At 37.4% G+C, this 13,402-nt stretch overlaps 1 protein-coding gene across 3 annotated transcripts in view; it reads left to right on the top strand.

Moving 5' to 3' along the window:
* Nucleotides 1–13,402, top strand: part of enox1 (ecto-NOX disulfide-thiol exchanger 1) — a 128,193-nt gene that overhangs the window by 79,044 nt on the left and 35,747 nt on the right. For all 3 annotated transcript variants that reach the window (XM_055214890.2, XM_055214888.2, XM_073854955.1), the window contains 2 exons: nt 7,093–7,305; nt 10,809–10,915. In XM_055214890.2, the coding sequence (XP_055070865.2) occupies nt 7,093–7,305; nt 10,809–10,915 (320 nt within the window). The remainder of the gene's footprint in view (nt 1–7,092; nt 7,306–10,808; nt 10,916–13,402) is intronic.

The following is a 13,402-nucleotide window of genomic DNA, read 5'->3' as shown; positions in this document are numbered from 1 at the left end:
GGATATCAAACACTACTGTACTTAAAAATTGTATGTGGTACCTGTAGGCCAGTGTAAGTTAATGAAAGGCACATATGGTGTATGTATACTGTAACTAACGAGAAACACTAGTGTACTTACAAATTGTATATACACGATAAGTGTGTGGTAACTGCAGGCAAGTGTAAGTTATACTTATACCATACGTATATGATAACTAAGAACAAACATTACTGATGTGCCATTTTGGTACTCAGACTCAGTATCTTTGTCCTTTAAACCAAGCATTAAATAACCGTATGCATTAACTACTGGGTACATTCACTAGTAAGTCTATGGTAACTGTATGGAAACAGGACTGTACAATAAAGTGTTGCTTCTTACACAGTTATTACATAGGACCTACCACCTAAGATATAGCATCATATACATGTCACTGTCCGGCAAACCCAACCATTGACTATCATACGCATTAACTACTGGGTACATTCACTAGTTTACGCTTATTGTCTATATACAATTTGTAAGTACAGTAGTGTTTGATATTAGTTATCATATATGTACACTATAAATACCTGTCATTAAACCTAACTTGCCTGTAAATACTAAATACTTATATTGTACATTTATTTGTAAGTACAGTAATGTTTCTCGTTAGTTACAGTATACCTACACTATAAGTATGTATCTGTTATTACCCAGTACTTATTTAGAGTTACATAATAACTACCAAGTATGTACCACTGGTAAGTACAGTAATAATACCAGTTAATTACCATGTAGATACCTAAAAGTAAGTACCACACATTTGTCGGTAAGTACAACTTATTTACCATGTATGTACAAGGTTAGTACATGTACTGTAAAATATATATATCATAATAATTTCAATATATATATATATATATATATATATATATATATATATATATATATATATATATATATATATATATATATATATATATATATATATATATATATATATATATTTATATTAGTAGTGGTGGCCATAGGGGGCCATAGCAAATCATGGGATGTCACCAAATAATTCAGTGTAATGTGGTTTATACTTAATTACTACAGTACACACCATGCAAGTATATTAAATTTATCTTTAATATAGTCTTTTTTAATATAGTCTTTCGTCAATGTCCATGTTAATTTATAAACTAAAGTTATTATTAAAAAAACCTTCACTCTTTCTGGTTGGGGGGCAGTGGAGTGGCCAGTGTCTTTTTAGGGGTGGCCGTGGCCCCCCTGGGCCCCCTTGGTTTTCTTTTACTACAATATACCTGTGCTATTTTTACTGTTTTTGTGGTTGATGATCACAATTATTAAAGAGAGGAAAGAATCTCAGTATACCAGACAGACAGGAAACATTAGGTATGAAGTTTAAACAGCCTTTATTTCTGAGGCAAGAGAAATTTGCACAGCATGTCCCATTTTCACCATATATCATAATTCGAGCCACCACATGCTGTTTTTTTGTCACAGTCAAGCCAATCCATCACACTATTTGACATTCATACTTATTAGCCACGTCACCTTTCTTGTTTTAATTTCAAAAACATTTTCCGGCTGACAGCTGCAGTTTTCTCATGCTGTGGTTTGATTACAGCTAGCGGCACCTGGAAAGTAGTAATGGTTTGGGTGTGTTTGGTTGCCATCATTTCCATGCACCTCTCGGCTCTCGTCTCACTGGAGAGACTGCTTTCATTTAGATGATGGGACTTGACTGCAGCCTCCACCTCATCGACAATCACAGCACACTGTCAAGCACTTACAATTCTCCCCGCGTACGGCATTCCGAGATCCGTATCTCTTCTCCTATTTATTGAACCCAAAGGGCATCAGCAAAATAATCTCTGATGGGTCTCGATTTTACGACACCTGACACAGTTGAGCTCATCTCTGAATCCAGTCGCCCCCAGTTCACAGTTTTCGTTTTTATTTTTTGATAGTAGAATGTCTAAAGTGGACTATCTAATAAGTTGGCTGTCTGAAGTGTCCACAAGGAAACATGGCTGCCCGCAGGGTGTTTACCTTGTGTCAAGCTAAGCAACTGCTTTTGAGATAAATATGATTTGTAAATTCTTTGTACATTGTGAATTTTTTCCAGATATAAGAGGCCTTCTTGACTACTACTTAACTAGAAGTGCCTACACTCTAAAATGGTTATTACTAGGTTATTTTAACCCAGTGTTGGGTCAAAAAGAAACAAACCCAGCCATTGTGTTAAACTAGCCCAGAAAATGTTTATATTTGAACCAGAAATGGGTTCAAACAACCCAGCATTTTGGGTTAAAACAACCCAACATAATTAAATTACAACCCAATGGTTTGGGTTGGTCCCTTTTTGATCCAATGCGTCACATGTCTTTTTAAAATAAGTGCCAGCTGCAGATGCGTTTAAAGGGTTTATGATAAAAGTGACCCTCACGTTTGCCAGATACTCACATCATTTCGTGCAAAATCAGAGTTTACTGTTAAGGGAGTGTCTTGCGTGTATTTGGTGACTGTGAGCGTATCTTTCATCATACAGTAAAGGGTTCTGATGCGTGTGCAGCAGGCACTTATTTTGACAAAACACGCGATGCACATGGTTCACATGATGCAACAAACACATATTTTGAAAACATGAGCAACACACATGACACTTCGAACACACATTTTGAATTTGCGCCCCTCGAAGGAGCAGTCATGAGAGTCAGTCAGCAGTTTTTTGTACATCAGGGTACTGTGTGTTTCTCATCCTGAATGTGGCATTAGTTTAAAACCCAAAATGTACCCATCTATTTACTTCATGCATTTGGAAACACTTGAATATGGTTTTCATTCAAACAGTCTATGGTTAATGCTTGCTGGCAAAAAACATGCTTATTGCCACATTAGCCTCGCATGGAAAATGAAAACGACTGCTGTTTTAAATAAAGCTAATATCCCTAACCGATGCCGACTGAATTGGCGGTAACATACTGTAACGACTTACATAATGTCTGAGTTAAGGAGAGGTCACAGAACTGAATGCTGGGAATTCGGAGGGAGAGTTTGGAGATTTGAGTTGTGCATGTCTGGTGGAGGTTCTCATTAGAAGTGAGATTGGCGGTGAAAGCTTATTTGACTGTGGAAAGTATTTTTATTCTTGTCAGATGGCATTTTTGCCTCAAGCCCGGGAGAAATCAATTTCCCTTAATTAGCTGGGAAGTTTGAGTGTCATCTTAATACCATACCTGCAATTGATGTCAAACGCACAGGCCCACAGGGGTTCTCACCAACTGCAGATGGGTGTAACAGTTATTTCATGGAAAAAGATGATTTGAGTTATAAGTTTAGCACACATTTTTAGGAATTTGAATAGAGGTTTGGTATAAAGTGATGTCATTCTCATCATTGGCTTGTAGGGGTTGTGTTCCTGTATAGCTCAGTGGTAAACCATTGCATTCACAGCACAAAAGATCATGGGTTTAAACCCAAGGGACACAGTTATACTGTATAGCTTGTAATGCACTGTAAGTCGCTTTGGATAAAAGCGTCTGCCATATGCATAAATGAATATTTTCTGATGATATGAAGAAGCGTGGTTAAAGTGCACTGGTGAGCACAAATGCAGAGAATGATGTTGTTGCTGTGTACAGGATCTCATTAAGAGAGGGATCAAATTTACTGCCAGCCAACCACTGCGGTGTCTGTGGCAAAATTCAATTATTCTTCCAATTTCAGTAATGTATTTTACACGGGTCCACAGGGAGCAGATTACTGAAGCCTGGGCGAGGCCACACCAAACGCCAAGTGTCTCTGCTTCTCAGCCTGGAATTACACTTCATGTTTAGACAGGAAAAATGCAGGGTTGGTTACTGATTCATGAGCCGTAACTGAACAGTCTGATGAGATGATGTTCTTGTCCATAGAAGAACGACAATGCAGGAAAAGAGACCTAAAATTAGGTCTTGAAGTCAAAAACGTGACCTAGCGGTTAGTGTACTTGCCGCAGCATGCATGTGGCTCGTGAGCACCATGGGGTTGAATCAGACTTTAATGTAATTTCCAAGTTTGGTTGTTCCTATTGTAATTCCACGATTATCTACAAACTACCACTATCAATTAGGGGTGGGCGATATGACCAAAATCTTCTATCCCGATAGGATTCATTTTATAGCATGATAACGATATGTATCACGGTAGAGGTTTTTTATGTTTTAATAAGGTTTATCTGTTATTAAAATCTGTTCATAATTCTCACAAAAACCTTATACAAGCATAAAAAGAAGATAAAAACAAACAAAAAACTCAAGCTCTCTGAAGATAAACAGTCAATGATAAAGGAATTATAATAAACAATTATGTATACTATATATAGGTAGGAAAGTGATTTGGTCAAGAGCAGTGGGAGATTTTCTCTTAATGCTGTTTCATAAACATGAGTGACAGACAGGAGCAAAATTAGTAACTAAGTTCAGACCCTACTGTATGTTACACATGCGTTTTCTCTTTTAGCTGTTCACTTTCCCTTAAGCCCTAAATGGTCGTGTTTATGAGGATACTTGCAAAGAGGGGAATTTTGACGCACGCATATATATCTGTTATTTGTGTTTCAATAGCTTAAAATAACTTGTTTTAAAACTTCAATACGTGTACAAACGTTACGTTTCCGTAACCACGCGCACAGGAGCATGACGTGGGCGCGTTACCTTGATAGAGACGATAGTCCAAAATCTCTAAAGCAACACTAAAGAGTTTTTGCTCTTTGCTCCCCCTACAGGTTAGAAGCGTAATTGTCCATAACCACTGTCGTAAATACTGCAGCATAGTTGGCTCTGATTGGATTGTAGGTCTGCCGTAAAGCAAGTTTTTATAGTTTTCACTCGAACTACAGGACCGCGACCTGACGGTTGGAAACTTCTTTAGTGCGGTTTTGGGCGATAGAGGCGATAGCAAAGCGAATGTGAAAGTGCCGTTCACCCTGTTTCGAGAAGTAAGGTAAAAAACTCTTTGGTGTTGCTTTAATTTTACTTTTATTTAATTGTAATTTAAGAAATGAAAATTTAAACAAATGAAAACTAGGCGATTTTTTTGTATTTTTCGTTTTTCTGTTTGCTGTTGTTGGTACATTAGCGGGGGTATGACGCACACTCTTTCAGTGACATTTTCACATCATACTGGACTTTTTTTAAAAGATGGCGCTTTTCCATTGCATAGTACCCCACGGTTTAGTTTAGTTTGGGTCGGGTCAGCTCACCTCACTTTGAGCTTTTCCATCGAGTTTAGTATCACTTCACAGTGGGAGGGATTTTAGGCGTGTCGTTATATTTGCGCTGCCCACAGCTGTGACATCATACAAGTGAGAGGAGAGCGTTGTTGTACATTCCCATACATTTATTTATTTCTCAGTCCGCCACAAAATTAAAATTGGCCACCACAAATAGATGTTTGCACATCGCGTTTATCACTACCTCTGTATCACATGACAGTTTCAAACACCCGCGGCGTCAGCCGACGGCGCTCCGCTGAGCCTCACTGAAGTTGCATTTAAGCATATAATGCTGACGTGCTCGTCGCGAATGTTCCGCCACAAACTGCAAGCCTGGAAAAAACTGTTATGGTGTCCCTGATTCTCAACATGTGGATGTTTTTCGTCGCTAAAAGGGTGTTTGGGAACTTATAGCAGAGCACAGATGACAACATGTTTGCTCGAGACAGCGCAAGCTAGCCTAGCACAGGCAAAGCTAGCGATGACGCTGTTAGTGACGTTTCTTTCAGACCAATCAGTGATCTACAGTGTTTTCGCGTCACGTTTGGTATCAGCTCGGGTCGCTTGGAACCCCAACCGAGGTGGTACGAAAAAAGTATCGGGTACCACGTACTGCACCTAATGGAAAAGCTTCCAAAAGTAAGCTGACCCGACCCAAACTAAACCAAACCGTGGGGTACTATGCAATGGAAAAGCGCCAAGAGTGATCTGGATCAATTGCAATACTGACGGGCCATGGATAAATCATATGAGCGCTTATAACTATCACTACAGTAAAATGTTGCTACCCCCGCTAATGTACGACCCACAGCAAACAGAAAACTAAAAATGCAAAAAAGGAAAATCGCCTAGTTTTCATTTGTTTAAATTTTCATTTCTTAAAGGAATAGTCTACTCATTTTCAATATTAAAATATGTTATTACCTTAACTAAGAATTGTTGATACATCCCTCTGTCATCTGTGTGCGTGCACGTAAGCACTTTTGTGAGTACTTCGACTCGGCGCAGTGACACCCTCCCTCTCCCATTATGAGAGTGAGAAGGGGAGCGGACTTTTCAGGCGAGTCGAAGTACTCCCAAAAGTGCTATTACGCCATAAAATATAGTTCCTCTTTTAAATCCGCTTAGAAAAGCGCTATGTTTTATTTTGTACCACCAAACTTGCTCGTATAACTACTCGTCTTAAATAGATAAACGTTGATGTGTTTGGTCACTTCTAACTTGATCTCTAAATGGTACCATTGAATGAATGGGGCTAAGCTAAATGCTATCAAAGCGTCGCAGCGCGCTCCAGCGCTTACGTGCACGCACACAGATGATAGAGGGATGTATCAACAATTCTTAGTTAAGGTAATAACATATTTTAATATTGAAAATGAGTAGACTATTCCTTTAATTTACAATTTAGTAAAAGTAAAATTAAGAAAAGGAGAGAAAATGACAATTATCCAATGACAATGTTAGCAGAAAAATTAACGTTTAGTTAAATTTTTTTATTTTTGCATTTACAATGTATGGTCACATTGTAAGTTTTAAAAAGCCAGAGTAGTTTGTCAAGATAGCATAACTTGTATAGCCAACACAATCTCATGGCTATTAGTATGTATTTTACGAGGTGCCCTAATTCGTACGACCATATTTTTACATTTTCGCCCCTGTGATATTGGGTTTAGGGACGAAGTTAGGGGTGGGGTTTCAATATCGTTTTTTTTCTAATACTGTATTCATATTTGTACGATTCACTTCCTACGAATTTGCCAACTCGTAAAATACATACGAATTCCCGTGAGATCAGGCAGATACAGTAGAGGAGTTCCTGTTCAGTAACTGAAGATGACCGTTTGCCTCATTCATTCTTCCAGATGACAACAAGTTCAGCGAGGCAACAGCAGTGCTCTTCTCGTGGATAGACAGAGGAGAGGTGAACCGGCGCACATCGAATCATTTCTACTCGATGATACAGTCTGCCAACAGCCACGTGCGACGCCTAATGAGCGAGAAAGCCCAACATGAAGAGGAAATGGAGCTGGCAAAGGAACATTTTAAGAATTCCCTGCTTGCCATCCTCACACAATGTAAGATACCTCCTGCCTTTACTGTTTGTATCCCAACTGGTTACTATGAGATTTTCATCTAGTGTTGCCATGACGACGGCACATCCTTTGTACAGAGCGAGATGATTTAGCCGTCCTTAAGTGGGCTCAGTCTCTGATATGATTGTCGGACTTTTCGTGCTGATCTTGATATTAATGTTCTGACACTAGGAGTGATTCTTAATGTCCATAAGGGCCAGTTGTTATAGGACACTACCAAGAAGGACAAAAAGAAAACACGCTCTGTACCGTACAAAAACCTAGTGAGCTGCCTGTGTATGCAACAGTTTAAAGCATCATAGATGAGCTTTCATATATTCTCGCAACTTTGAATTAATTCTAAAGTAGTATCATGTGAATTATTTGAGGAAAAGGCAATCCCATAATGCACCACGACACTGTAAAATGTATCCAATATGGCAGACAAAACATAAGAAATTATTACGATATCAAGTCCCATGCAAAAGTCTTAGTCTGCCACCATTTCAGTTGTTGTTTTTGCAATGGTATAATGACCATATAAAATTATTTCCCAGTATTTTTTATTAGAATACAACCAGAAAATACAGGAACTTTGTATACAAACATAAATAAAATTCTAAAACGTAAAAAATGATAAAAGGTGTGAGCTCCTTACGGTATTTGACCCCTTTAAACCCAAATGCATGAAAGCTTTATTTTTAATTCTGATCTAATAACTTCAGGACTTCAATCTCCAAGAGAGTGCCAAGAAAGGGCAAACTAAATACTGACTTTTGCCTAAAGAAGCAATTTTGTTCTAATTTGTTTATTTTGTATACATACTTCCTGTATTTTCTGTTTGTATCTTAACAAAGAAAGCAAAAAAAATATAAAGATGGTCATTAAAACTTTGCTTAAACAACAAAGCTGGCGATGACCAAACACGTTACTCAATTCTTTATTTAATGCCAAAAATGCACAAAAAAATAGTTTGTGTCACTAATATTTCTGTCATTTATTTTTAAATGTGAATAATCGCTATTCATGCAAATTTTACTGCCTTTGAAAAGCATTCCAGTCACCTATGATAACTCAATTTCAGTTTCCAAAGGCAACTTTCTATATAGCAAGGCAGCTCACTAGGATAAGGAACAGAGCTACAGTCTTTCCTTTGCATGTGTTTGTCACCGACATTGCATTTGCCCTCTAAATGAAGTATCAGAAGTCGCTCAGACAATATATAAATGTATAGTAGGAGATATGCTCAGCATTCAGTAGCTGCCTACAGTAAGTCAGTGTGACTGTAGCCAAAGCCCGTAAAAGGGTCATAGGTAAGTAAAGTCTCAGTGAAGGCACTCTGACCATATAGCAGATGTGGAGGTGTTCAACTTAACTTAAAGGTAGGCCAACATCAGATTCCCTCAACTTTATGCGGCCAGAAAGATCAAGGAAACAACGTCCCATGAACTAGGAGTCCTGGAATTGCAGTATTTGGCAGAATGAGAAAAGTTTAAACTCAATAATTGCTTTTCTAAGAGGAAATGTAATTTAAGAATTATTGCAGTTGTTAAATGAGAATAGTATGTTTGTTTACTAAAAAGTATGCATCTTTAGTCAAATTAATAAATAGCAGGCAACAGTTTACAAAGGGTCCAAATTTCAATAAATGCCTCAATCAAATGCAGGGGTTTTCAAACTCATGGAAATCCACTTCAGTAATAAAATAACAACTGTGTTTTAAGTATCATGCAGAATAGTTTAAGTACTCATTCCCTATATATTGCCTAATATATTTACAGATATGTATTTTTGTTTTTCTTTCTGTAACTCAATGGTAGAGCATTGCATTAACAGTGTATACAGGTCATGAGTTCGAATTCTAGTGAAAACTCATACTGATCAAATGTACAGTATACCCTGCCAAATGCATAAATGAAACTGATTTTATTGAATATGTGTATACTGAAGTCTAACACAGAGACATTATATATATATTATGTCATTATGTTTATGTCCTGTCAAAAGGTCCTAAAGTCATCTTTTGTTTCATTTTACATCATTTTACACAACTTGTGTTACATAAAGTGTTTAAAAAATATATCAGACCACCTGTCTTTTAGATCATCTAGCATCATAAATGCAGACTCTTCCCGTTTTAGAAATTTCTCGACATTTCACCATATTGAACAGGAGTGAGGAGTCAAATTGAATATGCATTGTGTTTGAGCCAACACATCTCGGAAGTTAGAAATTAATCAAGTGTAATATACAAACAATAAAACTTTAGTAAAATGAATAAGACTGTAAGAAAATAACAGTTATTGGGCATCTGAATATAAAAATAATAAAGTGCTTTACTATTCTGTCTTGTAAAATAGTACATTTGAAAATTCATGGATAACAATAATTATATTTTAGCATTAGAAATACTCCTGATACTAATAAGCTTACACAAACTGATGGATTAACCATTACAGAAACATAAAAAATTATTTGGTAATAACCAATCAGGTTTTTTTGTGATTGTTGCGGCACGTTTTCTTAAAAAATTGTGGGAACTTGCAAAAACTGTTTGCAGCTTTTCAATGATGTTCACGTCACATAATCACGTTACTTCATAACGTTGCCATGGCAACAGGGGACATGGCCGTGCTTGTGTGAAGTAATTGCAAATTTTTTTCTTTATGCTAAGATATATGTGTTTTTTGCTACAAAAATGCGGGGATTATAAAATCATGCAAGCCCCGCATATTTTGCGCACGGAAATTTGCAATTTACGCTGCGAAAGTGCGGTGTATTCGAAATAAATATGCAGACTTTGGCTGATTATGCGTTGAATGCGTTGAATGATTATGCGATCGCATAATCACGTTTTTCTGGAGGGACTGACCAATACACTGTAGATAATCCTTGGCTGAACTTACATTTTTGGGTTTAGTCTACTTGAATTTACAGTTGGTTTGGACTTTCTTGACTTATGAGGATTTGCTATAAATTAAAAAAATAACTTAAGTTATTTCAACTTTATTTTTATAATTTAAAAATAGCAACTACTCACTAGTCAAGAAAGTTTAAATTAATTGTATTTTCAAGGTTATTGAACTTAAAAATGTAAGTGCAACAAAGATTTTTTTACAGTGTACTGTTAGTTTAGGGCAGCTTTTGTGGTCTAATAAATTTGTTATATCGTACAACAAAGGATGACTTCATGGCCATTTGGCAGAACATAACTATACGATTAGTATGGGTAATGCAGAAAAATTCATAATTGGACAGTTTGAGAACAACTGATTTAAAGTAACTATTATTATAATTATTATTGATCAAATTCATATTTGTAGACTGTTGCCTTTCTCAGCCCTATGGAATTGAATCATCAGCTAGTAAGATGTAAGTACAACAGACACTATCAGGGTCCTTGCAGTGAAGTGTTGTGAGGGTCCTGATGTGTTTGACTTTAGTTGGCGCAGATTCAAAGCTCTACATAAATGGCTTGTCTTGTCTGACTTCCTTACCCACCAAAGTTGAGCAGATTACGGCTGTGTTCACCGCTTCCACCAGACAAAAGGCATGGGACCATTTCACAAAAGCACAGCGCAAGAACATAGACATTTGGCGAAAGCAATGCGAGGTTGGTATTTCTCCTCCCCTCTTGACATGCTGACTAAACCGGGGGTCTCAAACTACAAGCCCACGGGCCATATTTGCTTCATATCCTTTAATTTGGCTGGCAGATCGATTTCTTCCTGTTGGATAAGATATTTTGATTGAACGATTGTTAGCCAACAGATATATTGGTTCAGTATTTTATTACTGCCCTAAAACATATACAGTAATGGTAAATTGTAGCCAGGTTGACGACAACATTTGTCAAAAAAGTTTAGGTAGTTGTATGTCAACTTGTTTTGTGTGAATATGATTTAAAATTCATGCTTGGAAAAACACTCCCATTACATGGCTAGTGGCCCGCTGATTTAAGTTTGAGACCCCTGTTCTGCACGGTACACTGACACAGCAGCTGTTTATATGGCCATGTGTCTTGTGGCTTTTCGTTGAACAGACATGTGGAACCTTACCAACAAAATGCACCTAACTTCTGCTCTTTCAGACAGCAAAATTGCCACCTACAAAGAGGCACTGCTACCATGGCAACAGATGCTGGCAGGATTATAATGATTCTCTTCAGTGAGTAGTCTGAATTAATTGTTAATTACTCATCCAATATGAATCAGGTCTCTATGAGAAGAAACCCGAGGTGCATCCGAAAAAATAATATGGATATAATTTGGATATTACCATGTGAATCCCAGAATTCATTGGAATGTACTCTCAGGATATATCATTTCCATATTACTATATGCCTAACATTGCTCTTATGCAAAATGTATAATAGTGCAAACCGAATTCTCAATGAACCTTGAAATTCAAAAATCACCCACTGGTGATAGATTTCAGCTGCAGTCCTTTTTCGCTTTCTCAAAGACTTTAAATCACTTTGATTTGTGGTGATGTGATGACCAAAATGTATTATTTTTCTGTCTATATATATATGCAGACTGTATTGATTAATTGCTTTAAGTCAAGTCTATTAAAGGAGTCCATTTCAGTTCACAGTCGCCATGAGGTAAGACATTATGTGATGAAACATTTGCTGTAAGAAGTGAACCAGCTGGGATGCCACCTCTGTAAAGAGTAGTTTAATGAATACAAACATTTTTTGGTAACACTTTATATATACACACTGTAAAAATGCAGCATTTTATCAGATCATTTTATAAGTATATTTTGTGCTACTTTAACTTAATAAATTAAGTATAATAAATTGTTTTTATATGTTATGTCAACTTTAAGTCAAAACTTAAAATAGTAGGTTGAATTGACTTGCAAAACCAAGTTGTTTTAACTTCATGCTGCATTATTTACAGTGGCTACCTGTAGATTTAGCCAGATTACTTTGTCTTTCCTTGGTTTTTATACTCAAGAGTTAAAGGGGGCATTTCACAAGAATTTTTTAGAGGAAAAGTTCGGTGTATTACACTTGAAGCCCTGTTTTCAGATTGTTTGTGATGAGGTGGAACGGTTTTGACTGAGGTTTGGACATGTGCGGCTGCCCTGACAATTTTCGGGTGTTTGGTCTGTCGCCTCCCACCTCTGCAGTGGTTGCATAGGTGCACTGGAACAATCCTGTATTTGTATTAGATGTGCTGTGAGGTGCGGTATTACTCCGCCGCTGGGAACGTTGTTTGTATTCTTGCAATTGGCAAAGGCGGATTATCGCCACCCACTGGGCTGGAGTGTCTATTATTTAAGCTCTCAATGGAAAAATATACGGGTGTGAGGCGTTTGGAAAAATAGGTCCACAAGTTTACAACGAACGGTAAAACACCTGTTGGACAACATCTTTTGCAGCGATTTTTGTGTGAGCATATCAGTGAACACCCCTGACCACTTGGTGGGTTTCACGTCTTTGTAAAAGAAAGTTCAATGCATTTTAGGAAGGATTGTTCCAGTGCACCTACACTCCCATTGCAGAGGTGGGAGGTGAAACAACAAACACCCGAAAATTCTCGGAGCAGCCGCATATGTCGAAATTTCGGTCAAAACCGTTCAATTTCATCATAAACAATCTGAAAACAGGGCTTTAAGTGTAAAATACCGAACTTTTAAGAAAAAACTTTTTCAGTCAAAAAAACCCCCGTCGGTGTCCCCAGAGTACATATGTGAAGTTTTAGCTCAAATATTGTATAGATGTTAAAATTGCCATTAGACTCATTCCATTGTAATTAATTGAAGCCAAAAATGTCCGATCATGTTACATAAAAATGTCAGTTTGGAGCCAGGGCATGCGCAAAAGGAATCGTCTGTGGAGCCAGAGGCGGAGCCGCGATATCAAACTTCCACCCAAACACTCGCACGCCCAATTCGACCATGCCAATCATAACGGCATTCCTCGTTTCTATAGCATCAAATTAGTAGCTAAAATGAAACTTATCACAAAAATGAACAATTGAACATATATCAGCGTGATAACAACTACCTTAAAGGACCAACACCATGACTTGTACTGCAGCCAGCCACCAGGGGGCGATCAAAGAGCCAACTGCTTTACTTTTCAAGA

This window comes from Misgurnus anguillicaudatus, chromosome 17 (assembly GCF_027580225.2).
Source record: "Misgurnus anguillicaudatus chromosome 17, ASM2758022v2, whole genome shotgun sequence".
Lineage (NCBI taxonomy): Eukaryota > Metazoa > Chordata > Actinopteri > Cypriniformes > Cobitidae > Misgurnus > Misgurnus anguillicaudatus.
This window is presented reverse-complemented; position numbering and strand designations above follow the sequence as displayed.